Source organism: Echeneis naucrates, chromosome 19 (genome assembly GCF_900963305.1).
Source record: "Echeneis naucrates chromosome 19, fEcheNa1.1, whole genome shotgun sequence".
In the NCBI taxonomy this organism is placed as follows: Eukaryota; Metazoa; Chordata; class Actinopteri; order Carangiformes; family Echeneidae; genus Echeneis; species Echeneis naucrates.
The window spans coordinates 12,373,300-12,401,071 of NC_042529.1; the positions used below are offsets into that span (position 1 = coordinate 12,373,300).

General features: G+C 40.8%; 3 protein-coding genes and 1 long non-coding RNA gene across 7 annotated transcripts in view; 2 read left to right on the forward strand and 2 right to left on the reverse strand.

Moving 5' to 3' along the window:
• Nucleotides 1-7,106, reverse strand: part of mrtfab (myocardin related transcription factor Ab) — a 36,408-nt gene extending 29,302 nt beyond the window's left edge. Inside the window, exons 1-3 of one of the 2 annotated variants that reach the window (XM_029527747.1) lie at nt 7,015-7,106; nt 6,289-6,350; nt 2,269-2,454 (exon numbers count right to left, since the gene is read on the reverse strand). In XM_029527747.1, the coding sequence (XP_029383607.1) occupies nt 2,269-2,392 (124 nt within the window). In that variant the 5' untranslated portion in view covers nt 2,393-2,454; nt 6,289-6,350; nt 7,015-7,106. Of the gene's footprint in view, nt 1-354; nt 379-2,268; nt 2,455-6,288; nt 6,351-7,014 lie in introns of those variants that run through there. The other variant, XM_029527754.1, reaches the window with a different exon arrangement.
• LOC115059977 (uncharacterized) lies at nt 6,121-8,242 on the forward strand. Its single transcript, XR_003842235.1, has 2 exons — nt 6,121-6,434; nt 7,662-8,242. It is a non-coding gene; the product is annotated as an uncharacterized LOC115059977 (long non-coding RNA).
• Nucleotides 8,243-9,340: 1,098 nt separating this feature from the next.
• get4 (guided entry of tail-anchored proteins factor 4) lies at nt 9,341-17,501 on the forward strand. The gene is made up of 9 exons (XM_029527758.1): nt 9,341-9,862; nt 10,814-10,892; nt 11,279-11,360; nt 11,508-11,657; nt 11,837-11,975; nt 12,383-12,523; nt 12,656-12,731; nt 13,866-13,938; nt 14,867-17,501. Exons 1-9 carry the CDS (start codon nt 9,723-9,725, stop codon nt 14,956-14,958), a joined length of 972 nt encoding a protein of 323 aa, XP_029383618.1. The 5' UTR covers nt 9,341-9,722; the 3' UTR covers nt 14,959-17,501.
• Nucleotides 17,502-17,527: 26 nt separating this feature from the next.
• On the reverse strand, nt 17,528-27,515 carry vps35l (VPS35 endosomal protein sorting factor like). Of its 3 annotated transcripts, none has more exons than XM_029527756.1 (30): nt 27,474-27,515; nt 26,390-26,489; nt 26,028-26,210; nt 25,744-25,863; nt 25,590-25,614; nt 25,097-25,176; nt 24,875-25,003; nt 24,652-24,736; nt 24,508-24,564; nt 24,276-24,372; nt 23,596-23,643; nt 23,408-23,501; nt 23,110-23,310; nt 22,950-22,996; nt 22,263-22,374; nt 21,992-22,108; nt 21,840-21,893; nt 21,675-21,755; nt 21,522-21,584; nt 21,328-21,413; nt 21,162-21,242; nt 20,928-20,991; nt 20,425-20,523; nt 20,265-20,342; nt 20,015-20,129; nt 19,627-19,766; nt 19,360-19,525; nt 18,753-18,871; nt 18,480-18,626; nt 17,528-18,375 (listed from the first exon to the last, which is right to left on the reverse strand). In XM_029527756.1, the coding sequence occupies exons 1-30, from the start codon at nt 27,488-27,490 to the stop codon at nt 18,277-18,279; spliced, it is 2,904 nt and encodes a 967-aa protein (XP_029383616.1). In that variant the 5' UTR covers nt 27,491-27,515; the 3' UTR covers nt 17,528-18,276. The 3 variants fall into 3 exon arrangements, with proteins under 3 accessions (XP_029383616.1, XP_029383615.1, XP_029383617.1); XM_029527755.1 differs by having other exon boundaries at nt 18,480-18,629; XM_029527757.1 differs by lacking the exon at nt 27,474-27,515 and adding an exon at nt 26,770-26,957 and having other exon boundaries at nt 18,480-18,629.
• Nucleotides 27,516-27,772: the final 257 nt, after the last annotated feature.

A 27,772-nucleotide genomic window follows, 5' to 3' on the forward strand; every position in this document is an offset into this window, starting at 1 on the left:
AGAAACTCACATTCAGTGCATCTCCCCAGAGCACTTAAGGCATCTTGATGCCAGATTAGTTGCAGTAGTACATGCAGCAACATGCCTGTTTCTAGCTGGAAGAATTAAGTATATAGGGAACAGGGACAGAGGTTGTTTAAATTTGGGAGTGGCAGCTTGAGGCTAAGTAAGAGTGCTTGTGTGTCTCTGTGTGTTCCTGTGAGGCAAACATGGTCCTGTGACTACTTGTCCCAGGATCTTAAATATTTCTTAAATTATATAAGCATTATGAAATATTATTCATGTACATAAAAAGTTTACAACAAGTGTTATGACTTGTCTTGCTGTCCATGGATAAAGCTAATAGTGCTGTACCTTTGCTGCTGTAGACGTGTTGTTGTACACTATGCACACCATGCCCTCCTCCCCCTTCCTTGAAGGATAGCAAATCATTTACTGGTCCAACTTTGCCTACCCTTCCTCTTCTAGCAAATCAAGCTGAGCTGCCAAAAAAAAAAAAAAAAAATCAGGCAAGCAACGCCCAGCTTGAAACAATAGCCAGGGTGGCTGTATTTTCCAATGTGACATGGTGTGTTTTTGTATGTAAATAACACTTACACTGTACCAAAGCAGACCAAAGTGCCAATGTCTGCCTTATCTAATGGACTGCGTCTGGTTATGTGTGACGCGTGATATTCACAGTTTTTCATATTGAGCACTCAAGTGCACACATACTTTTTCTGTGTATGTGTGCATTCAATTTCTTCTCTATGCACTAGGACAGCTCAGTAGGACGAAGTCAGGAAAGAGAAGCTGCTATGTAGCACTAAATGATCTCATGTGGCACTACAGAGCTGTATCAAGTCTAGTGAAAATATAAGTGTTAATGTTTCACCATCCTCATTGTTATATTTGGACTCCACAATGGGAAACATCCCCAAAACAGACTTGATGTGTATGAAAAGGGAAATGTTTGCCTCTAGTAGCCACCAGCTTTTGTTCTTGGCACAAGACATATTAACCTGGACTAATTTAAAAACTGTAGTCTAATCTAAGTAGATGGACATACCCTCCAACCCCTTTTTAATTTAAAACAGCTCAACATGGGGATCGACTTGGGCCTTTAGAGCCTGCATTAAGTGACGAATCGATCAACTTGAGATTTTGGGATGTCTATTTTCCAGCCTGGAGGTTGCCTCTTGATTTTTCAGTGCTGCATTATTTCCCAACAAGGTAATTAGAACTTTATGTCTTATGAAAAAAGGCACACAACGATATACAAGAGAGTAAAGTAGAAAATCCCTGCAAACAAGGAGGTAATCAACAAAATGATGCTTCATTCTATACATTTGATTTTCACTATTTTATATGACCAAAAGCTCATTGCTGACATGTTGGCAAAACTCTGTCCAGTAATGTGTTTGTGATGTTCGTTTGTAGGCTCTGATTCACTTGATGTGTGGGAAAAAATTAAAAATAAAATACAACAACAAAAAAAACAAGAAACTGTGAATCAGCCCAAAGGAAGCTGATGTATATCCCTCTGTACAGAGAGCCAGGTGCTTTAAACTGACTCCAGACACAAAAAGGCATCCAATAAGCACCACACTCTAATTTATTGTAACAGGAGGTCAGTACAGAGGATCAAGCCAATTAGGCACAGCAGCTTCTTTACTCTCATCTCTCTGGAAACTACATCACACACAGCCTTCTGTGCATGTGCATATTCACGCACTAATCTCTATGTCTCTCTTGTTTTTAAATGTCGTCTATTGTGAGGTAAGATCTCCACTGTCAAATGAACAAGATGTACAGACACATCTGACATTTAACTTGTATCTCTTAGATAAGTGGTTTTTCCCACTTTCTACTTAGCCTCAACTTACGTAACAAATTCTGCATGCAGACTTTTTTAGGTTGAAGGAATTTGTTTTGGAAACAGGCCACTTGTGTGAAGGATGAGCATTGCTCAGCCAAAATTTTCACTTGAAAGGAAGCATGACCATAGGCCTGTTGGGTGTGTTAAGTGATGGAATGGTGTTTTTTGTATTCGCAGAGTAGCTTAGATAAAAAAAACTGTCCCCCCCCCAAAAAAAAAAAACAAAAAAAAAAAACAACGATGTTGTAAACATCCAAATAAGGTAGCAGATAGTCAGTCCTGCTTTTTTCAACTATTTCTAGAGAGGACTCTATGAACCTGCTAGAGGACTGCAGTTTCTCTCTGTTTTGGTAAAGTTTGCTTTACAAACCAAGTAAAGAACGAGAAGTGTTCATGCAGCACTGCCTCACCATTCTTACGCTCCTGCAGAGGCAACAGGTTAGGCACAGGCTGAAGGGACAGTTCCTGAAGCTCATTGGTCACTGCCTCGCTTTGAGGGCTCGGAGCTGAGCCTGGTGCCCCAGCCACCTCCATGATGCCAGGATGTAGTTCCTCCCCTTTCTGTGGGTGTTTTGTTGCCAGGGTGACGGAGAGACCTGCAGAAAACGGGAAATGAATTGTTTTAAGGCAAATCAAAAGGCTGCAACAACTACCAAAATTGTTGCAGCCTTTTAAAGATCTTAGAAGTGCTATCTATCACATTTCACTGGATTTCTTCCCATTATGAAATGTAAAGTTTGAAAAGTTGTGTTTCTCTCAACTCAGAACATTTGTGCAGCATGTAACCTGCATGGGGACTTTGTTCACAGAACCAGAGCAGAGTCGGTGTTGTATTATGTGACACTTTATAATTTAACTATGGATTACATAAGCTTGCTGGCTCATGTTTACCCTTGTGCCAAACATCAAGAACATCACAGCATCACATTCAATTACATTTTCCAGACATCTCATGGTGTATTCATTTTGTTCAGTCTCTTCAGCCATGGGTCAGTTCACAGGAATGAAATATAGATATATATATAGATATAGCTATGAAAATGAGCAATAGGTTTTATTGCCAGCTCAAATGTTGCACCACCTCACCTGAGTGAGATCTGTGCTCCAGTGTAGAGTGTGGTAATACTCCACAGTAAATATTATAAATGTAGAAAATATACCCTTAGAGCTAAACTCTGAAACCACAGGCCCTTCTTTCTTCCACAAGTGTTCCTCTATCAGCCGATCAAAGATAAGCAGTCTTCCACGTTAGAGAGTAAAAACAATATCAATACATGCTCCAACAAGTCAAAAAGTTGGACTAAGCACGAATCCTTCTCTCTATGTCTATGTGTTTCTCCCATACTACACAAACAACTTCAAAATAAAGAAGACTGTACACTAGCGGATTAAATCAGCCATCAGGGAAGAATTTGCATGTTTGAGCTTTTTACGACTGTTGCTGTAGCCACTGCTTCAGAAAGGCAGAACTATCTCTATGGATTTTTTTCCCTTTTTGACTTCTCAACAACCTCAATGTGATTCCCATATGTAACCCATCCCAGTTTACATTTACAGCTTGTGGTATTACATAAAGGAAGTTGTAAACATTATGCATTTTTGTGGTGGGTTTTTTGTTGTTGTTGTTGTTGTTGTTGTAGTAGTAGTCTGGGAGGGAAAAGTATGAAATATGAAATTCTTCTTGACTTATGTAAACTCATTGTCCCAAACCAAAGGTTAACTGTTTCATGAAGGAAATAGGATGAGACTAATAAAAGCATGGCTTAATAACTGCAAAGTCATTATTTAAAGGAATAGTTCAACTTTTTTGTTCCAACTTTTGGAAGCCCCTCCCTTTCTCTTCTTGCTGAGTGTTGGACGACAAAAACGCATGTGTGTGTAACGAAAAGGTTCACACAGAAGCCAGTTAACATTACCTTTACAGCCCAGTAATTATCGTGGGTGTATGTTTACCTTTAGTCAATACAGAGAATATAAATATTAAATTAATGCCCAAGACTATTGGCATAATGTTGAAAAGACTCCAACTTTGTCAAAATGTAGACGTTTTACGGTTATGTAACACAGCAGAAATTATGGGGTGTTAGGAGAGACTACATTAGAGACTAAGAGGTGCATATGTAATGCAAACAGATTGAGCATGAAATCGTAGCTATGGATACACACAAACATGATGCCTAAGATTAAGCTAGCCTAGTCAGGGATTAGTTTCCATTGTAATACACATCAAAATTATTTACACATGCTTTGTGGAAGATTTTCCTGATTTACTGGAGTATGCCTTGTATAACAGGTTATCTTCCTATGAAACACTCCTCTGGGATGAGCAGGGCCAGTTATTTGGGCATTCGATCACCATTTGTTGTTATGCAGGTGAGCCTGCTGCTACACTGTGTGTTGATCTCGTTCTTGCTCTCTGCAAATATGTGTTTTCTAGCCGTGGGGTTCTGATGGGGATCCCGTCATTACTACAGAGCTTGGCTGAAAACAATGAGGCAGTGTTGTCTGAGATGTCACTCTTCTCTCTCACAATTAAATGCTGATGCTGACACATGTCTGAATGAAGGTACACAGACATGATCCACAATATGTTCACTTTTTGCTGCTGGATGTAATTCTTATGTCAAATACAAAACATTAATGGACCTACTCACTGCTTGTTAGCATATGACAGAAATAATTTATTGAGTAAGCTCACACATAGCTATGACAGTTTCTGCTGCTCTTGCTTTATGAAAGCAAACAGAAGTACTAACTTTTGGAAGTATGAATAATTTTGCATTTTTCATAACTGTAATTAGAAATCTGAAAAAATAAACGCCATCTGGCCTGCAGTGCTGTGTACCAATTGATGACAGTCACAATACCAAAATGTTTCCACATTTTCTAATCACAAGCAGTTCTACAAAATACAATCTAAATGAATGCAATTTAGTTTACATAAGTGTTGGCCATATGGCTAGATCATAAAACATTCCCAGCTGATTATTTTTTGGCTGCCCAAAACTTGTTATGAAAGGTGATAAACTGTATGATTATAACTTTGACCAAACAGATGTCCTGTATCTGCCCATGAGATTTGGCGTCAAAGTCTGATGTTGAACTCAAAAAGTTTTTTCTGTACTGTTAATTAAACTGCATTTTATGCAAATGTTGCTATGTAACAATGGCAAAATCTTACATATAATTCATTCATCATCTACTGCTGCTGGAACCTTTTTGTTGTGCTGCTGTGATGCCCTTACATACAATTCATTTAAGGAAATTAGTGCACTGGTATATCAGATTAACTTAATTCACCATTAGTATGCAAAACTATTCATTGTGATGAAGAGATGTAGATCAATGGAACATTTCATCGTTTCATTTGCACAGCTCTGCTGAGAACAGTAATGAGAAACATAGAGAAGCAACAGTCGTTTTGCATGCACTTGTTAAGCCTGATTACTGCCAGTTTTAAATCCCAGTCAGAGGCATTAAGAGTTGCAAACCCCACCTAAAAGTTCCTGAAGCTCTAGAAGGCACTATCCACCAGCCAGTGACCTTTTTCAGGACCAAAAAAATAAATAAATAAATAAATAAATCTTTGAACTTCATTAAGACTACACATTTTCTAACTCATCTAGGGCTAAGCAGATGCAAAAAAAATTCCATATTGTGCGTGGGATTTTGACTCTATCGGATGTTACAACACATGTTCGAAAAGTACAACCATTAAAACAAGTCAAGCAAAGGAGCTTCACCACTAAGACTGTGGAGTAAAATTTGACTTCTCTACTAATGCATGGCAGAGAAATAAAATGGTGCTACAAATGCAAGTTAGTGAAGGGCAGAATAACGTAGCATGGTCAAATATCTATTAAAGCAAGTTACTCTGTACTTTGACAAACACTTGACAAAGCATTCTTAGGACACAGTGTACACTAACTGATGGTGCAAGCTACTGATGTCTCACAGAGCCAACATATGATCTCTGACTCATGCAAAGCATTACTATGAAATGTCTGTCCCCTGACCAAATCAGATGTGGTTGTATAAATTATCTCCAGGATATCTGGTGTTACATAGTTAACTAGAGGACCTTTCAAAGATTCTCATTGTGACATTGGTTGCTTCATCCTGCTCCATGTTCCAATAGAGGGCTGCTGTTCAAACATGCAGTGGTTGTTGTTTTATGGTAAAAGGGAAATACCAAGTACTCCTGCATGCCTCTCCACACACCCACACCCACCTTTCAGATATGTATCACGGTTACACTGGCACAGACAGCAGCACACACCTACTGACAGACGTGGTTTCTTCACAATCAGAAACAGGAAATTACCATCAATAATTACAACACTTTTGGATTCCAGCTGCCTTACAACGGATGTGATTCCCACCGACCCTGCAGTAGGCTAGCCCAGCTCGAATATGGGCGTGTTGCTTACCTGTATTACAAAATCCTCAAGGGGTGTTTTTCCATTTCAGAAGGACAGAGCTGCGAACGATTCTGTTAAAGAAAACAAACAACAACAAAAACTTTCAACAAAGAACAGATATCCCTGACATACTGGATTCACTGCGGATTGTGATGGTGAGCAAAAAAAGTATGATACAACTGTGGCCATGTGAAGATGGCCCTTGGATAGGGATGAAATAAATAACCTAGGGAAGTCATAATAATGTGTGGTTGGATCTATGCTGCAGGAGGCCTCCTCGCAGATGTCATGGGGCAGCAGCCTCCAGCTGTCACCGTCCAAAACATACGGATGTGCTAAGCTATTGTTAGCGTGTCTGGGTGGGAATGAACCTAAACAGTCTAGACAATAGTCAGGCTGCCGTGTAAAAACACACATATATGGCACAATGGGTGTAAGACGTTACCGGTTACAGGTGTACGTACTTAATTCTAAGGCAGGCTACATGTATAAAGTGCTCGGCTCGCCGGCTCCGTGCAGACACCCAGACACCCCAAGTTAGCTAGCTACCGTTAGCATGCTCCGACTGCCGACCACTGCAGCCGCACCGCTATGATAAGCTAACTTAAACTAAGCTAAGCTAGCTGCTCATCGCTGTCACCTCTGTCTGCCAAGCTGCGGGGTCCTGCCAAACTAATACAAACTAATGCTCCCGATTCCTCTACTGGATATGTATATATATATTTTTTCGCTTACTTATCATGGTCGCCGTTTGTGTGTTGTATCTGTGAGGATAAAACGGCTTTGGCATCCCACCGCCACTTCCGACTCACAAAGGAAACTTTAACCGGAAAACCCTCCTCTGCGTGGGACGCGAAAAGCCACTTCCTTCACATCACTTTCCTCAGCAGCTCACTGCTTCTCTTCCTCAGCAGGAGACAGTGCCGAGGGGTCCTGCCAGTGTCGGACATATTGCTGTCCTCAATAGTGCTTGGACAGTCTTTAAGTTGAGGACAGGGAGACAGTACGTGAAAAGTACAGACATGCAGCCAAACACTCTGACGCGATCTCTGTCTCCATCTAGTGTTGTTTTTCATGTACCTCAAGAGCTACAGATCTGTAGATCTATCTATCTCAAACCAGCTTTTAACTTTAAACATTGCGCTTTTGTGCAAAATGCAAAAGATGAAAGCACACTATTAACGTGTTATTTAATTCAATATGTATATATATTATATATATATAAGTACAATATAACAACAACAATATAATCAAGTACTACAAATCTTCACCCTTATTCTTCATTATTGCTGTTTATACTTAGTATTTCATAGTACTTATCAAGTTTTCTGTAGCTTTAATGTACTTTCTTACTTAATACTGAATTCATCACTTGATTTTAGACCGAAAGAACCACCATGTCTCGCACAGAGCCACAGTTCAGCCTGTTTTTTCCATCTGTTTCTGGGTGAAAACACTGGGTAAGAGTGAGAGGTGAGTTCTGCCTGACAAGAGCTCCTGTTTTAGCTGTATTGAAGGAAACTGGGAACTACATGCAGAAAACCAAAAACCCACTTATATTCAGCAGATTTGTTTTTGATGTCATAAAATGAAAGCTTAAATGTATAGCATTCTCTAATTCAGCATGTATATTAATGAATTAAGTTTGGGTTCTCGTACATGCTCTATTTTTGAACAGTTAGACCTGTTTATTACTCAACAGAAACAATACCCAACTTTGCCTTAGAATCACAAGGTAAGAAATCTGTCTGACCACTGTCATCTGTGTTGCCATAACAATACATGGTCTTTATGATATTTCGTTCATTTCTGACTGACTGCTTTCCCTTTATTGTGTCTGCAGGTGCCAGAGATTTACACAGCTTATCTTCAGACACATATTGGCCTTACAACATTGGACTGTGGGAAAGAATATTCCACAGATCCCATTCATCAAAAAAAAAAAAAAAACAAGTTATTCAGGTAGGAGCAGTCATTCATCTCATGTGTGTTATAATTACACTCTCGAATGTTCTAGTGTTTAATATGAGATGAACAAAGTTTATGGTCTGTTGACTGGTCTGTTGATTTTTTACTCTCAGGGACAAACAGTACTTCAACCTGGACAGTGCTGGTGCTTCTCTGGAACCAGTGGATATCTGTTGATCTCACTGTCATAAAATTCTGTGCTTTGTCTTTTTATAAACAAATCCTGATTTAGAGTTTTTTCTACAGTGAAGTCAACGATTCTTCCTTCTTTCTTAGTTACATCATCATATAATGGTGGCTTTTGATCAAAGTAATAAAAAATATAGAAAAAATCTAAATGAATTAACATTAACAAATGCACATCTTTACAAAGCACCGAACTTTAGATTGAGCATCAGGCCAGCCTTCCCCACTATGAATGATTTGAATGATTGGTGATGGAGAAATAAAATGACCCGATGCTAGCTGAATCATTTCTTCTGTTTTTGTCTGAAAAGGTTAGCGTAAGCCAGGGTAAGATAAATGCAAATATCATTTGCAAAACCCCAAATGAAACTCCAAGTGAGTTAGGTGTAAATGCTTAAAATTCTTCTGCCTTCATTCAATATAGTGTGTAAATCTTTAATGGTTTAAATAGTATTTAATCAAAAAACAGGACCATATGGGAGCAGTTAATTATTTTGTACTACTATGACTTGTCATTTCTTGGAAGCATTCAGTTACTGAAGAAAAGAAAAGTACAAGGCTGTATGATTGAGTTGAAGTGGAAGGGTTTGGCCCAGGAGTCACTCTGAAAGTATTATTAGTGCCTTTGGATGACCATTGGTCACAAAAGTATGAGTGACATGTGCCCTTTTGGGCTGTTTGTCTTTGGCATGTGCAAAAATTTCACTGTACACAAGTGCAAGCCAGCCAGCCATTGAATAACTGAAGTGAGAAGCAACCATTATCTGAACAGTGAAATGAGGAAATAAATTTTAACCATCCAGTAAGTGACAAACAAAAAGTTCCTCTCCGTTTGAACAAAAACAATTCATTTAACGCATGCCAAAAAAAAAAAAAAAAAAAAAAAAAATCATGCCAGGTAGTTTAATCTATATTTACAGGATGGTATTTTTAAATTCTTTTTAAATGGTTACAAGTTATGCAACGTGGTGTACTCCTGCCTTTACGTATATTTCCCACAAACCCACGAATCATAGATAAAACAACGAATGATAAAAAAAACCCTTCGGTTTTTGGAAAATTTCCAAGTGAGAGGTTACTTCTAAAACTTTGTAAAGTATATACATACACAGGTTCATGTTTAGTTAAACTAGTTAAACGCTTCGGTGAACTTCTGCTGTAATTCCACTATCTCAGTACTACGCTTCGCCGGCTACGGCAAGCAAAAAGGGTCTGTTCTGTTTAAGGCTTTCCGGTTTCCCGGTGTCAACACTTGTACTGAGGCACATCGCTGCTGCGGAGCAACGACGATGTCGGAGCAGGAGTCTCTGAGGTGCTCCACTGCCAGAAATCGCGGAGGCGTCCAGAGGGTCGAAGGAAAACTGCGAGCCAGCGTAGAAAAGGGGGATTACTATGAAGCACATCAAATGTATAGGACTTTATTTTTTAGGTAAGTCATCGTCCCGTGTTCGTAGGTGCTAGTTAATAGACATTTGGCTTTGGGGCCTGCCTGTTCCAGATCATTCTGCTGTCAACCTTGCTGCTCTGCCTGCCTCTCTGTGATTGGTTGGGCATCTCCACGGACCCGCCCACCCGTTTGACCAGTGTGTTTGTTTGGACAGCTGGCCTGTCGATCCAGGGCTACCGACGGCGAGTTAGCTAGCGACGTGTTAGCCACATAGCCAACGGCTAATGATAGCCGGAACAAAATTAGCCGCCAATGAAAAACAGCCAGACGTTCTGCGTTTGCTTGTTACTGTTAAATATAGTTCACCTGCCAAAATGCAAACTATATGAATAATTATTCTGCCAACAGCATTTGTTTTATCAAATATTTGTTAAAGCTTTCCAGCTGTGTTAGCATTTAGCCTGATGCCCCTACTGCACCGCCGCAGTCTGGGGTGTCACAGCGAGACATGATTTAGCTAGGTGTATTTGTTTCAGATATATCTCTGGCACTGCTTACATAAACACTTTAATCGTACAGGCGTCTAGTGTATCTATCATACAAAGAAACGTCCACTTCATCTTGTTCCTTTGCTACCGGAGACATGGACGGTGATGGGTAATGAGCAGATTAGTTGTGCTGGCGATTTGGCCGGCTGGCTTTCTGCCTCGAGCTCTCCATACCCCAGATTGATCACCGGCATGCCCCTTCACATGACGTATAACTTACAATATATTCGTGTTTACGCTTGAGATCCTGTCACAAATTCAAAATACAGCAGCTGGCCGATCCTCAAGAAAGTTATTATATTCCTTGCAGTATTCACATAGATCACTTGATCTCTGTCTCAAGCAGAACCACTGTTCATGAATTTAAGAGTCACAATTTGTGGCTGTCCTGACAGGCTGACAGTTCAACCTAAAATGTAATGCCGGCTCTTCTGCCTTCCCTCAGGTACATGTCACAGGCAAAACATGCTGAGGCCAGGGAGCTGATGTACAATGGCGCTCTACTCTTCTTCAGCTACAACCAGGTATATGTAACACTAGATTTCTGCCCTTATGTCATGATAAAAATCTGTCTTGGGGACTGTATTTACTGTCTGGTTTTGTTTAATTCTGACAGGACAATTGTATGTAACTTTTCTTGACCTTTTGGGAATGACCTTTATACAAAGATGCAGAACCCTGTTTACGACAGCAGGTTATTACTGACTAAACCACAACATATAAATCGGGGTTTGTGAGTTGCTGCACCTAAAGCCTTCACCTCATTACTCACATATAACATATAACAGTATTTCATGGAGATGTTTACTGAATTTTTAATAGATGGATTTATTACGCCTTGCATCTTAGTCCTGGAAATATATATATATATAATATACGCCATATATAATTTGTGTTATTTTGCTTTCAGCAAAACAGTGCAGCAGACCTGTCCATGCTGGTGCTGGAGGTTTTGGAGAAATCTGAGACAAAAGTTGAAGATGAAATATTAGGTGAGTAGCAACCTGGTGCATTTAACAAATCTGCTGGATAACCTACATTAAAGTGTAACTATTGTAAGGTTTGGATGTGGTGTAGGAAAATATAACACAGCTTTAGAAATTAAAACATTTACTGATATTTGTGTTACCCATGAGCAGAAAGCCTGGCTAAACTGTTTAGCCTGATGGACCAGAACTCTCCAGAGAGAGTAGCGTTTGTCTCAAGAGCCTTGAAATGGTCCACAGGAGGATCCGGCAAGTTGGGTCACCCAAAACTACACCAGCTGCTAGCTGTCACCTTGTGGAAAGGTAATCAGTTGATAATTTAGTTTATATCACAAGTTTTGCTTAATATTGAATATAATCATATCAAATAGATAGCTGGCAACCTGATGCTGTAGGACACACATCAAGACAAGCTACCTTCCTCTGTTTCAGTATCTGGCTGGTATGTGCTTCATGTAAAATATTGAATTTTTTGTGCTCAGAGCAAAACTACAGTGAGTCTCGTTACCACTTTCTCCACTCGTCTGATGGGGAGGGCTGCGCACAGATGCTAGTGGAGTATTCAGCTTCACGAGGCTTCCGCAGTGAGGTTGACATGTTTGTGGTGCAGGCCGTCCTACAGTAAGTGTCCACCTAGCACTCTCAAAGTAATTATCAGATTTTTGTTTCATATTGTCACACTGTAGAAATTGAAAATCAGCATCTTCAAATGTCAAACCTCCAGCCTTTAAATGAGTGCAGTAAATGTAATCCGGATACCTTTGTTAGACTTGAGGTGTGGTTTGAAGTGGCACTGATGGATCCTTTTTCAGCTTTCCACCCTGTAGTCATATCCATTTCTTGTTCATCAGCAGTTTGATTAAAGTGTCTGAAAATCATTAGATATCTGGCCTACGACCTGTCTCTTTTTTTTCTTTTTTTTTTTATATTCCTTTCGTTCTATGTGTGTCACACTTTGTCATGTTCTTTTCACATCTTCTCAATTTCTAATTCTGTGCTTTCCTCCTCTCAACTCCCAAACCCTCTAGGTTCCTCTGCTTAAAGAACAAAAATAGTGCTTCTGTGGTGTTCAGCACATACACAGAGAAACACCCGTCCATAGAGAAGGGCCCCCCCTTCGTCCAACCTCTACTAAACTTTATCTGGTTTCTGCTGCTGGCAGTGGATGGGTAAGAACAAATTTTTTCTTTTTTTTCTTTTTTTTCTTTCCTTTTTTGTGCTCATAAATAAAACAGGAAAAACCACTAAACCATTTGTGATTGATAAATAGGTTGAAGATAATGTGAACTTTGTTTCCTCAGGGGTAAATTAACAGTTTTCACAGTGTTATGTGAACAATATCAACCTTCCCTGAAGAGGGACCCCATGTATAATGAGGTGAGTGTTACAATACTATTGTGTGTCCCTGTATTATGAGTACATACTGACTATAACATTTTTTGTGTTAGGGTAGTCAAGAACATGACAGTATGCGTGTTTTCATGCAAATTTAGTGAAACTAGAACAGTTTTGACAATTTCTGCAGAAGAAAATGCTAATTGATGTATTTTACAGCCCTAATTATGAATACTTCTATTAGAAAAGAATAAATGCAAGTGAATGACAAGACTTGCGAGTGTGAAACATCTTCATTAAAAGCAGGTCCTTATGTAGATATGACACAGTGAAGGATCCCCAGGAGATGGATGCTCTTGGTGGTAACGTTGAGTTGATGATTGTGATCTTTGGACAGGAGTCTTAGGACCTCATGGAGGTTGTGGTGGTAATTAGAGAGGAGTGTTGTACAATAGTAGAGCAAATTGAAACTTAACAGCATTCAAGATGGAGACGAGCAACAAGCAGAAATGGTCAGGTTCAGTGATGTCAGGATTGTAGATGGAGGGATATGACAGCGTGAGAAAGTTAAAGTGACCCAGATGTTTAAGAACAACGTTAACTGACAGAGGGGTGAAGGAGAAGGAGATGGAAGAGATCCTCCTCAGTGACCATAGCTTCATTTGAGTTGACTGATCAGGGCAAAGAAAATGACAGACTCTCCTCTTAGCTTCCATTAAAACCACACCTAAGAAAGAGGCCTCAATTGGAATCCATGATGAAAATATGAACTTTGTGTTTCATCTCCGATGTTTTCCATCTGCTGCTATTTTGAGTCTGTGCAGTTGGGCAGAAACCTGACTGAAAGGTTAGATCACATGCTTCAAATATGTCATGATTGATATTGCACCTTTATCACATTTAGTCTTTACCCTAACTTTTCTGCTCCACTTTTCAGTGGAGCAGAAAAACTCAAAGCAAATCAAAAAGGAAAATTCCTATTCAGATGTTTTTTAATAAGCAAATTACTGTAAAATCAGATTGATAGAAACCCACATAGTGTACTGTTTGAAATACTTATTCTTATTCATGTTATAATGAAATATTTTCCTGTATACGTGGTCCATCTCTTCCTGTCATTGTGTAACCATGTCTCTCTGTGCTCCTCTTCTTTTGGACATCGTCTTATTTCCTCAGTATCTTGACAGAATAGGACAGCTTTTCTTTGGAGTTCCACCAAAACAGTCTCCATCATATGGTGGGCTGCTAGGTAAGTGGACCAAGGCTTTGCTCATCAATTACTGTAAATTTCAACTGTATTTGTGTTAGCTCAGTTAGCTGCAAATGGTTTGTCTCTACATAAATGCATGAACTCAAATAGTCTCAAGTTTTGAGTATGTCATGTCCTAGGATGAACTTTCTACTGGTGCTTTTTCAAATTTCATACAAATCTCAGTTGAATAACTAATGTATTATATACTGCCTCTAACAAAAAAACATTTTGGTCAAACTGACAGCAACACTGTTGCCCTCTCCCATCTACTCGCCTTTAATATATTACCAAACAAACTTCCAACCATTTAAATTAGTGCATTAATACCTTAAGTAGTGTTAAGAACTTATTGAATATTGCGTAACAAAGTTAATCTTAAAGTCCAGGGGACTGAATTATGTTATAGTAGCTGTGCTGGCTCACTGCTCTGACTGTTGATTTCCACTGACCAGTTTACCCAGCTCAGCTCATCTGGACATGTTGAACTGCAGCTCGCACACACGTTTTAAACAGGTTAATTTGAATTTTCAGCACAAAAATAATGTGTGTAATGTGAAAACATCAAAGAGCTTTATGGAGCCTGAAAGTTGTTCTTTTTATTTCTGCTGCCCACTGTTTCATGTTTTAGCTTAGTGAGCCCGCACTTGTGTGGGCTAAAAGGTGCAGTTAAAAATCCCAGCACCAGGAGACTCACTGTATTTTAGAAGCATTCAGGCTGTGCACAGTTCTCACACACACACACACACACACTGTAGTTATGGCTGTAAAAATGACATATGGGCCGTGTTAACAGGCACATGGAGAAGTGACAACAGCATTACCAGTCGTGCTAACTAGGGCACACAGCTGGCCCGGCTCTGACCGTCCAGCTAAGCTGAGGGAAGGATTCTATGTGAGTGATGATCACTGTGTTACATTACTGCAGGAAACCTGCTGAACAGCCTGATGGGAGCAGGTGAAGACGACGATGGGGCTGAGGAAGCCCACGAGGACAGCAGCCCCATAGAGCTGGATTGAGCCTGCAGCCCAGGGCGAGGAGAACAAATGAACACAAAAAGAGGAAGACCACTCTGCCTCCCTTCGACACCTTGACAATGGGGATGGGGCGAGGCTCTGGTCACTGTTTTCAGAGGTGTGCTGTTTCCAGAAACCCCATCACACCTATCCAGTCCAAAATCAGAATAAATAAATCAGGCCACCAAAACATGTCAGCACTGCCTGGACTGACTCCGCCAAACTGCAAACTACTCCTGTGTTGAGTTATTACTAAGACGATACGATTTTCTTTGAACCATAATTTAGTTAGTTTGGGACTTGCTTTGTGGTTAGGTTTATAATTTTTAAACTACAGATAACCAACTGTCCTCTCCTTGTGAAAACCTGTTCTGAGGAAATGGGAGTCTTCCGGTGTGGAGGATATGATTCCAAGGGACACACCTCTGTATAATGTTCATTTTATTATGAGAGGGTTTAGGTAAGTCACTACAAACATCCCACTGTTGTCTTCATTGTCCAGCCACACAGAGTTCAATTAGAGCTGTGGTTGCTGTAGTTGTTTTATTTATTAACAACTTCTCCATGAAAAGTGTTTTTCTTTTTCTCTCTTTCTTTAATAAGTTTAACTTGTAGCCATTAAACACATGAGTTTATCATGTTAATTTGCCCATGGGTTTTATGGACAAAACACACCAGAGATCTCTGTAAGGTATTATCAGAGGTCATCTTGCACCTTGGATTTCACCAAACAAACTTTCTGCTCAGTGTCTCCTATGGATCATAGTGGTGGCTGTCTTTTTTTTTTTTTTTTTTTTTTTTAAGTGAATTGATACGAGTTGTCTGTATATAAACAACTCCAGTATCTCATGTTTTAATGTGCACTCACTGAACTGGTACTGAGCTTGTTTGCACCATCTCCGAGAGAAATTGTGTGGGATGATTTCATATTGGCTTTGCTACAGTTGCCAAAAGTCACAGAAATTCTGGCAATGAGCGCCTTAGGTCTGTAAAGTGATTAGGAGATGAATGGAGACACTGTGAAAACCCGTCTGTTGGAGTCAATCTTGCTTTGCTTGTTAGAAAATGCAACTATTTAAACCTGCTGCTCACCTCACCATTTGTGGCTTTGTCTTTCATCACCTTTTCTGTTCTCCTTTTTATTTCTGTCAAACATTTTCTCTTGGAGATGGATCAGTCATTAGTTCAGACTGTGCACAATACAATAGCTACTATTTATCAGTGTTACTTTCATTGGCCCTCAGAGAACACACTCACTACATGTTACACTTCAGTTTCTTTTCTTTGTTCACATCTTCAGTCTTCAGCTTTGTTTTGTTCTTGTAGTGACATTTGCTCAGTCCAGGTCTTGTCCATTTACTGTTTTAGGAATTTAAACCCCCCCCCCCCAAAAAAAAAAAAAATTGTGCTCCAGATAATCTAGGGGGGCCGCATTGCCCCATGTCAAATTAAAATTTATATTAAATACTAGTAAAGTAGGAATGCTCACTGGTCTTCCAATGTAGAATAGTGTTTATTTACTTCTATGTAATTATCTGTGTTCAAATGTGGAAGTCAAAAATGGCCAATGTTAAATAAATAATAAATATCAGTTAAGTAAAACACATATGTAAACCAAAATTGTAAAATAATTCAAACATGATTTGAAACATTATTGGAAAATGTTATTTCAATATTTTTATTTATGTGACAATGCTTCAAATTTATAAAGATCCAAAATAAAATAAATAAGATTATTAAAATCCAAATTTCTCATAATCTATTAATGATTTAATGAATTATACGTCAGGTTATCAGATCATTTTGGTATTTTTCCTTGAATATTGGCCTTTTTGGTATTCCATACAGGACTGGCTGGCTCAATGTCTTAGTGCTACAGAAGGACGGATAGAGTAATGTTGAGTTGTCTGTGTACATGCTCTGCTGTGATTGCATCTATCGAATGTTGTTGAGTATACAGCGAAGACACCAGTGATGGCAGTCAAGGAGTTAGTTAACAGCAGGTCATCAGAGGTTGGAAAAATGACTTCAACGAAATTGCATTCCAAAGTTAAAGTTGTGAAAATCCCACGTCACAATTATGACTCTCTGGTGACCAGCTCTTCCTGCAGGACTTTACAGCATTATCGACCATCCAAAAGGGAATTCAGACAAAACTGACTCTCGGATCCTATTTTTCTAAGAAATCATCCCTCTAAATAATATCAAATATAACATGCTCTGATGTATCATATTGCAGGTTTTTCCGTCTCCGTTTCTGTCAGCTCTTTGACACACACAATAGACCCCCCCTGTCCCCCAAATCTGAAAGTCAGTTTTATCAGGATTCTCCTGATTATCTGGCAGTAAAAAAGGTGTGTGACCAAAGGCCCACTGTGTGTGCGTGTGTATGTGTGTGTGTCTCTGTCTCTCAGTGAACATCGTCACAGCTTTTGTATTTGTTATTTTTTTCCTTTGAGAACTTACGGGGAGTGTTTGCCTTTACAGTGATACATTAATTGAATAAATAAAAAAACAACTGAGAAGAGTTTGAGAATGTCTTCAAACGCTAGCCGTCTTGTCCTTTTTTCTCTTTTTTTTTTTTTTATTTTAAATTGCATCATTCATTAAGAAACTGACTCATTAACGTTAATAAAAACAAATTTGGACTGACTGTAAATGGAAGTTTGAATGGAAATATTAGCAGCTGATAAGCAAAAGAAACATAATGGACTCACATGAGCAATTTAAATACAAAGCAAGTCGTTTATGTTTACAAATGCATGAAGAAGGCGTTATTAATCCAATATGTACTGGACGCAACAACACATTTCAGTTGTACATTAGTTCTTTCCTCTGAAAAAACTGGTATAGATGTTTTAGCACTAAGAACATTTTTACCTCTAATTCAAACATCAGCAGTCTTTTGGCCGCGTCTTCAGCTCTGCTTTTCTGCAAGTCACCCTACTCTGTCCAGACTTACAGGGCAGAAAAACTAAAGAGCAATGCTCTTTTTCTTCCACAGCAAACTGGGAATCATTTCATGATGAAATGATTTGCTGCATTGGTTCGTTGCAGGATTTCATCTTTTATCACAGTTATATCAGTCAAAGAGGAGGTTTTCCATAGAAGCAGCCTTCTGTCTACCAGTATCAATACTTCACATTAATTGAAGTGCGAAACTAGCATCCAAAGAGATTTTCTCTGTTTTAACCCCTCAAACGTTCAAGTGTCCACACAAAAAATTTTAAGGCGTTTTTTTCTCTTTTTTCTGTTCTGTTATTTACACAAACTTGACGTGTAGTGTGCAAATCTAAGGACAAAGTGTGCAGGAGCTGGTGTTTATGTGCGAGACTGCAGTGTGAGCCTCTGGACTGTATCTGACAGGTGGACCATGTTGGGCTGCTGAGCCTGGTGCTTCATGTACTCCAGAGTCCGAACCTGAAGCAGCGGGGAAATAGATGGGGACACTGAGGATGTGAGACATCACTACACATTTAAATTACTGCGTAAGATGCATTAACTATGTTTTCAGGTGAACTCACAGAGATTCGTGTCTCACAGTGTCCGTGCTTGTGGCTCAGGTTCCACAGGTTGACGGCCAGCTGGCTCAGCTTGTTGTTCCTCAGGTCACCGTGAGCCAACAGGATGCCAAACAGGGAGAAGGCGACGGCGCCTTGACGTTTTGTGCTCTGCTGCAAGAGGGCGATGTTGGACTGAGTGAATGAATGCAGCATGACAGGAGGACAATCCAGATCTTACGAACAGACAAACAAATGTATGAGGAGAAAAGGCTGCTACACTGCATCTGTCCCTACCTCGTCCCGGCTGAGTGCCTTCAGATGATCCAGGATCTGTCCTATCAGGGTCTCACACAGCTTATTGATTTCAGATAGAAACTTGGGATCTCCACCATAAAGTGTCTCATTGGAATCCACTGAAGGAGGCAAAATAGATCAAAATATACATTTGATAAGCAGATTAGTCATGAAGCACACACACATACTAAATCCCTCCATAAACCATGAGAGGAGGGATCAGCAACGAGTGGCTCACATCAAGCAATAATATCTGAAAAGTTCTAGCAGACAGCTCCAAAGGTTCTTTTGACCTCTGAAACTGTTGGATATAAATTGTGTCTTGTCTAGTTGGATTTCTGCTACCTCTGGATTATATTCTGGTCTGCATCTAGTGGAGTAGAAACATTTATTTTGGTTTACAAAAGATTAAAAATCCATCTGAGAAGAGAAGAAAGGTTACACTTAATGATAAATTATCTAAATTTATACAGGTATCAACCCTGGGATAATCCATAAAGTCGGATTAGGGAGTTCAAAAGTGAAAATCCTGGATGATGTTTTCCAGAAGTTTGGGGCTAAACACGTTTTTTCATAAGTAAAATAAATATAGCAGGCCGACATGTACCTTTGGGGATGGAGTACAGGTAGGTTTCCTGACACATGGCAGCCAGCAGGGGCAGAGCACTGATGTAGACCCGGACCTTGGCGTCGCTGTTGTCCTCCCAGGTGTAGTCTTGGACCATGTTTAGCAGACCGCGGACTAGGTAGAGCACGCCATGCTCCGGGTGGTCCTATACACACATACACACACCACCGGTCTGGTAGATCTCCCCTAAAGCTACATCTGAACCAAAACAGCTGCCTGGACAGAGGAGCGCAGAGAATGTCTTACCGGGACAACTAGAACCGTGGCCAGGAAGTTGTTGATGAAGTCCAGGAGGAAGCTCTCAGAGGAGCGAAGTTTACCCTCCACGCTGATAGAGCGAGGAACTTCTGGAAGAATACTGACCGCCGCCTTCAGGAAGGCATCCGCTGGTGGAGAGAATGGAGAGAGGAAGTGAGTAAGTTAGGGAACAAGGATATAGGTTAGCATTAGTACTGATTATAAGAGAGGAATGAGGAAAGTTGGGAAATATAGTAGACAATGAGACAAGCAAAGAAAAGAAGAAAGGTGATAATACAAAAGCGGAAAACAGAGAGGAAGGAAGGAAGGATTTGTTGAAACAAGGAAACAAAATACTTATCAGAGTTCAAAATCTGAACCCAAGCAGCCTGCTCACCCTGGGAGAGACACTGGTTAGCCAGAGCCACCTGACCAGACAGCAGATAGAGGCTGAGACGGCTGAAGATGCTGCTGAGAGACGGGATTGTGATGAAGCTGTAGGCAGCACACGCCTGGAGTAGAGAGTCAGAGAAACATGGAGTCAACACTGAACCCTGCTTCCTGTTTTCAGATGATAGCTGTCCCTGAGGGGATGTACAGTGGCCTGCAGTGATCATATGGGTTGACCCCATGTGCGTGTGACTCACCCTGACGAACGCCGCCGTTTTTCTGGAGTGACTTCCTCTCATCACCCTCCTGGTCTCCATCGCCAGCTGGTTTACCGTCTGCAAACCACAACACAATGTCAGCATGAAGACGAAGCGCTTCTGTGAGCTGATCGGACGTAACACTCAGATTTATACTGACATGAATGAGCTGAACCAGGACTGGCTCCAGGTTGCAGAAGGTGGCTCTGGCCTCCACACAGAAACTCAACTGCTGCTCAAAGTCACGACCAAAAGAAACCTGAATGACATGACGGACAACCAGCGAAGTGTAAACAGAGAGAAATCTGTGAAAGACCACTGCCCAAAAATTATGACAACAAATGAATTACGAATAATGGAACTGCAGTTAATTTGATTCAATGTGAAAATAGTCACTCCCCGTGTGAGTACATTAATTAGTTAATGACACACACATATATATCAGATATCAGCAGTACAGTAAACGATATCAAAGCGTGGATGAGTGTTTGTGTGTCACAGAGACGTTTTTGCACTTTTAATGTGGACCAGATTTTTTAGGAAACAACTTAGTCTTTTAAAAGAGGTCAGGACTAATGCGCTATGGGCTTTTACAGCTTTCATGGGATTTGTCGACACTCATCTCACCCTTTAAAACGCAGACATAAGTCAGAGGAATCTCACCATGCGAATGAAGCCGATGATCAGCAGAGCCAAAGACCTTTTCTCATCCTCAAGAGTGAGAGCACTGCACAGCAGAGAGCAGAAGGACTTACTGACTCAAGACAGTCACTGGACAGAACAGCCCCTAAAATCTATATGAATGTAACTGAAGACAAAAACACTTCTACTAAAATATGATAATAATAATGCTAATAAAAAGCTAACAGACAATAGCTGTGAAAATAAACCCCCTACTTGACAGAGTCATGCATGGTCTTGCAGATGTGCAGCATGGCATTGAGGATGACCGGGTCTCTGGTGAGCTCCACCTGGTGTCTGCGGGACACAGACGTGGACACAGATGTGAGAAGGTGTCAGTTTCTGTCAGTGCATCATACGAAACATGTATGGGTTGTCTTACTTGATGAAGACCTCCATGATGGACCTGCAGACCTCAACCCTCACACTGTCCTTCTGGAACATGTCGAGGAACGACAGGAAACGCTCCTGAGAAATACAACGCAAAGGAAGAAACTGTAGAGCCGTGGCGGGATGGCAGAGGGTCTCAGGTCGTTTTCAGCTTGTCGCTCATCTCATTCTATGTTTTGAACTCACCATGGAGAAGAGGACAGAGAAGTCATGGAAATAGTTGAGGATCTTCCTGATCACTGACTGCAGCTGCAGAACAAAGCAGAGTCGTTAAAAAAGGAGATGACACAAAGCTTATTTTGCACAGCCAGTTGTCCTGTTAGCCAACAAGCTGCTAACCTGAGGATAGGCATCTTCGAACGCTCGGTCAGGGGTCATGTGTTTGATGATGTCAGCCAGAATAGTGTTGACCTCACGTTTCTAGATCAAGAGTTACAGCGGCTTGTTATCCAAGTCCAAATGATAAAAAAATAAAACTCCCCCTCTCTCTCGTGTTTTACTCACTGTGAAGTGTCGGCAGGTAAACTCCACCCAGATTTCAGCACAGTTTATATAATCCTGATAAATAAATAAATAAGTGAATCAGGTACGCAGCTATAATCTGTATCGTCTTGAATGAAACATTTGCGTTCAAGCAGCTGCAGTTAGACACATACCTGAGGATTGCGGACTTTGGTGATGACCTTCCAGGCTTCATTCAGGATTGTCAGCCTCTCAGATTCTGGGGGGTCGGAACAAGCCAGACTGCGGCCCAGAGACCCGAACAGCAGATGCTGGAGGAGGCAGCAAATCAAACTTTCAGATTTAGCAGCTATATCAAAGTAGCGCCCCACCATCACACCCACCCACTAACGGGCACACACGATTTCCATTGTCTTCAAATGTAGATTTATTGGACGCGTATTACAGATGGCGGTGTCCTCTGACCTTTGGGAAGCCGGCCTCATCGCAGTCCTTGATCATCCCAATGAAGTCAGTGGCTCTGGCTGCAACAAACTCCGAGCTGAATGCCCTCATGACTGAATTCAGCAGCAAGGCACTGTGGGAAACAGGAGCACATTATAAGATAAGATAAGATAAGATAAGATAAGATAGACTTTATTAATCCCTTGGGAGGTCTCCGTCAGGGAAATTGTTGTTCCAGCAGGTACAGCACCGACAAGAACAGTAAAAGAAAGCACACAGTTTGAAATATATAAACAACAAATGTACAACCATAAATATTCAGTTTTTTTAGTGTCCCATCTTCTCCAATCCCTCTTTCTTCCTGCTACTCCTCCCCCTCCCACCTAGTGCAGAGTTATATTTTTCCTGTTTTTTGACACCAGTAGAAACCACAACTGACACAGTGAACAAACCCTCTATAACCTTCTGATTAAGTAGATGTCTATTAGCAGTGTATACATCTACTAACTTTGTGTGCTGCTTTTTTTTAAACCAAAATAATGTGTAGCTGTCACTGTTTATGTGAGACGGTTTTATCTAAATAACAGATGTAAAATTATTCAGTAATTTGGAAAAGGAAAAGGCCAGTTGGGAACCACAGCAACTCACAACATGAACTGAAAACAAAAGTATATTATTATTACGATTGTTTTTAAAAAAAAGACCCACTTGTTTCCAAGTTTCTTACATCTCTCCATCATCTCTGTTAGTAGAATCTGAAGAGGAAACAAAACATCATGTCTGCACCATAAAACACTGACAGTTCCAGTTTTATAATCTCTTAAAATACTTTTTAGAGCTAAATAAAGAAAACAAATGAGGCTGCCACCTCTGGAGCTCTGTAGGCAATGCACTGTAGGATCCAGCTGATGGCAGGGGAGTACAGCGTCAGGTACTCAGGTGTCTCCACCCTCTGCAGCACCAGCTGGTTCTGGACACTCTCCCCGCTGATCTGTCGGAAAGTGCCGAGCAGGTCGAAGAAGTTGCAGTTGAGGCTGTCTTTCAGTTGGGGGGCCACCTCCATGCCCACCTGGAGAGAGAGAGAGAAACGTGAGCTCTGCGCCCTATTGATCTTTTGACTGACTAAAAAAATCCAGGTTAATGAAAAGCACTGAGCACTGTCTCACCCTGCAGAGGTAGGCTCTGGCATATGCAGCCACCAGAGGGTCTCCGATCCCTCTGATCATTGCTGTCAACCGAGGGAGCGTCTCCCGAATGCCACTGTGGAGACAGGAGGGACATGATGAGGCAAATGCATCAATTTTTGCTAGGCCAACCAATGAATTCATTTGGGAAGCAAATATAAAAAACATACGATTTGTTAAGGAAGCGGTTGCACTTGAGAATAGCAGCCTCCACATATCTGTTCATGGATGTTAAAGAATTAAATTCATAAAAGAGGTGAGGAGTGAGTTAATAACTAGTGTCAAGACAACTGAAAACTAGACTCAACTACTTTAAATCCTGATAAAACGTAGGTTGAATAATAATGTATTAATGGAAATCATAACTGGCAGATGACAATTGCTTACAAATCCAATAAGTCCAAGTCAAAGCAGACCTAGGAAAGAAAAGAAAGAAAGAGTTTGGACTTTGGCGAGGGCAGTGCCACTCCTGCCTCTGCCCTCACCACTGGGTGGTAGGTGGCTGGATGGCAGTGCCCGACAGAGGCTGCAGCCGACTGCCTCCTACCCCTCTCCAAGCTCGACTAGGCGCGACGCATGTTGCGACTGCTCACACCCGTAAGGCCTCAAGTTTAGTGTACATACACAATCAATGTATATGTGCTGTTAAATAAATTCTGATGTATGCCGTTGTTACGCTCAACCAGTGATAATTGTGATTAAATGATGTAGTTGCATGAAGGCTAATGGGCGTGTACGAAAAAACTTCGTTGTGCTTATGTACAATGACAATAAAGGCACTCAAACTCAAGGATCCATGTACAGGAGGAGGTTTCAGCTGTTAAGTCAGCCTGTTGTCAGTAAAGGATACAATCTTGGGAGGAGCTCTCTGATGGAGGCAATCTTAAAGAACCAGTTAAGACATGTCTCCTTGGCTGTGTCGTTCACATCTTCTACTGTGAAAGAGTCTGAAGAGAGAGGACACCAAGTGACACAAAACACAAATCAATGCAACGTCACCGACGAAGTTACGGAAAAATACTGCGCCTCCTGCAAATGCCGCGGCTGTGGCAACGACAGGATATAGATATCTTGATTCAAACCTGGCAAAGGTCGAGGGTCTGAACACATGGTCCAGATTCTATCATACACCAGCCGACCTACAAGCAAACAAGCAAGTCCACATTCTGTTGTTTTTGTTTTTTTTACAAGAGCTGAATAGAGGGAAACAAGACTTCCTCATATACCAAAAGTGTCGAGGATATCGGTGATGAGAACAAATTTGCTTGGGTAGAACTGGATCACTGACGTGTCAGACAGAAGCTTGGAGCACTGGAACACAGATCACACATCAATGCTAATAATAATGAAGAGAAAGGCAGTTAAAATATACAGTGTTGATCAGACAGAGCAATATCTGAGATTTTCCAGCTGAGATTTTTCTGGGCATCTCTTCAACCGCTCAGTTACCTGGATGACGATCTTCAGGGCTTTGACCTTCTGGTCTGAGGCCCAGGCCTCCTTCAGGGACTGGTTCAGCTCCTCGATGCGGTTGGCATAATCCTGCTGGGAGAGGTTCAGCAGCTCTCTCTGTGACCCCTACAGAAAAACACACAGACATCAAGAGAAATCTGTTTTGATGAGGAATTTTGCAGCTTGTTAAGGCAGCAAAATGAAACAAACAAAACCTACCTCCTCTAGGTCATCCAGCTCCTCCAGGCGAGTTCGGACCTTCTCTGAAACAGCTGAAGACCCTGGACTGGGAGCCTTTCCTAAAGAGACAACAGCTTTGTCAGCCTTTAAATATACTACATACACACAAAGCTTTGTTTCTGTGTTTTATTTAAAGCAGTTCAGCTTCCTAAGCACACACCAAAAAGTCACAAAGCAAAACTATCATCCATGTGGAGCAGATTTGCAGGCTGTAAAACCTAAGCAATGGACTAAAAGAGGCTAAAACGCTATGCAGTGTTGAGAGTCATTGCAGGGTCAGGGGGTAATTATCTGAGTGGTTGTAGTTAGGATTTTCACACGCATAAAGGTATTTGAACTATTGTTGATATAAATAAGATGATTATAAGAGCTTTAATTTTCTACATCCAATCACTAAAATAGTCTGATATGTATGCAAAAGGCTGTAAAAGCTTCAGGAGGTGATTGTGTTGAGTAGACACACAGGTCTTACCTCTGTCAGAGCCCATGAAAAGATTCTATGAAGACAAAGAGATTGTAATCAGATTACCAGCCAGTAAGGAACAGCTCTGCTGCAGATACTATTCCTTTTCATTGGTTAGATGACTGAAGGGCAGTTTTTGCATTTATAATGGAGAACAACTCACTATTGAGAGTTTTTCAGTGGTGGTGAACCTGGCCAGGATCTCCCCTCTCTTTGATGACCATGGCTCAAAGTCTGGTCCCACAGCGTCTTCGTCCTGCTCCTTCTTCTTCCTCCCCAGATCCTAGAAGCCGAAGCAGAAGACATCTCAGCATTCAAGTCAAGTACAATAATCCTGATGTTAGTTTCAATCGGTTATGGTGAGGGACACCAATAGGTTCAAAATGAAGCTTGGCAATAGGTCATGTTTCTGCAATATTTCGTAGAAAAAAATATTCAAAAACTGACCCCTGTGGAGGCGCTGTGTGACATGGTTGGAGTCTCACTGGCTGAGGCTGCTGCAAACATGGACAAGGGGTCAGTCCCATCCAGCATGGAGCTCAGGGGGTCTGGGGGCACTGAGGAAGAGGAGGAGGAAGAGGACGAGGTGCTGCCTTTACGAGCCCCACGGCGGGTCTTTGTATCCGTCACCTAATGGAGTGAAGAGGGTCAGCTGAAGTTTTTCTATGTTTTAGCTCATTTATCACAAAATATATACGGTTATTGTCAGGAGTCAGCATGAAGAGTTGAGGAAGAGGTTATGCTGACACTGTGATGATGTGACAGAGACTTTTCTACTGCCTGTCTGTAGAGCTGATAGCAGATGATACCATTATGGGTTTGAGCGGATGGTAGTCTCCAAACTCAACCGGAGCCCCCTCAGGGCGACATCTCTGTAGCTCTGCCTCATAGTTGCGGCCACGAGAACGCCTGGTTACACAACACACAGAAAGGACACAAAGAGCAAATCAAAATGTGCTAGTTTACACAACTTTCTGAACACTTACATACTGTTTATTTACTTTGCAACTTATATAGCTGATGCTTCTGCTCTCTTATTTTTTTGCAGTGCTTTTATCATAAAGTAAGCAGTGATTATGGCCTTAGCACAGCTCTGCAACTGACAATTTCCATAATTGTGGAACGATTCTGAAGTTAAATGAATAAAACATCTGAAAACAATTTTAAAAATGTCCATTAACTAACTCACATCCATGTCTTTGAGCATGAAGCAGTGCGACTCAAACAATGAATTGATTATGACAGTGATTCATTCAGTCAAATGGTTTGTTTTATAAATGACTGCAATTTCTCTTGGAAGCGTGATGAAAACTCAAAGGCGAAGGTCTGTGACTTAGGAGCCACCCAGCTGTCATCATGGGAGACAAACATCAACTTCCTGTGGCAGAGTTAGAATGCACCATTACTCAGATCTTTATGCTGTGTGATTTCATGTCAAAATTGCAGTTGGTAAAGCTAAATTATGATTACAAAAATAAGCTGTAACCTGTAGGATACATGCACATCTGTAACCTGTGCTTAATGGGAGGTGTCATGTTATAAACAGAGGTATTTGATGATACAATTCCCTGCAAATGTGTATAATCCTGGGTATTTACGCCACATCCCTATAGTCTCACATCGAATGCAAGTGAACTATAGCCAAGCGGGCGTATGATTTAAAGCCATACCCATAATAACCCTCCATAATGTTAATTTTACTGGAAATCTTCTGTTGAATACCTGCTGAAAAATAAATCATTTAATGTCGTGCACTAAATCATGCTAAAACTGGGATACAAGCGTCTGCGCTGAAAGTAAGATCTCAAATTTCACAGAAAATGAAAAGATACACGATTTAACTGACGTGTGCTGCCAATGAGATGTTTTTAAAGTAAGAAGACAGGACCTTACCACTGCACCGCAGCCATTTTTCTACAGTCATATGACGCCTCAGCACTTCCTGTTTATACAGCATTTTAGGAAAGCGTTATTTTTCTTTTAAACTGTGCGCTTAGTTGCATATGCATCGTTGCCATGCGTAGGAAAATTGTGAAGCGCATCTACGAATTTATAACAAGACAACTATCTTATCGTTTGATATAGAGGCAGCGTGAGTTTAGAGGCATTTTAAGGAGCAGTTCAAACAAGATGACACTTCATTTCCCAGGAGCCATTGCTCGCCTTGAAGCGGTTCCAAGAAAAGAAAGAAG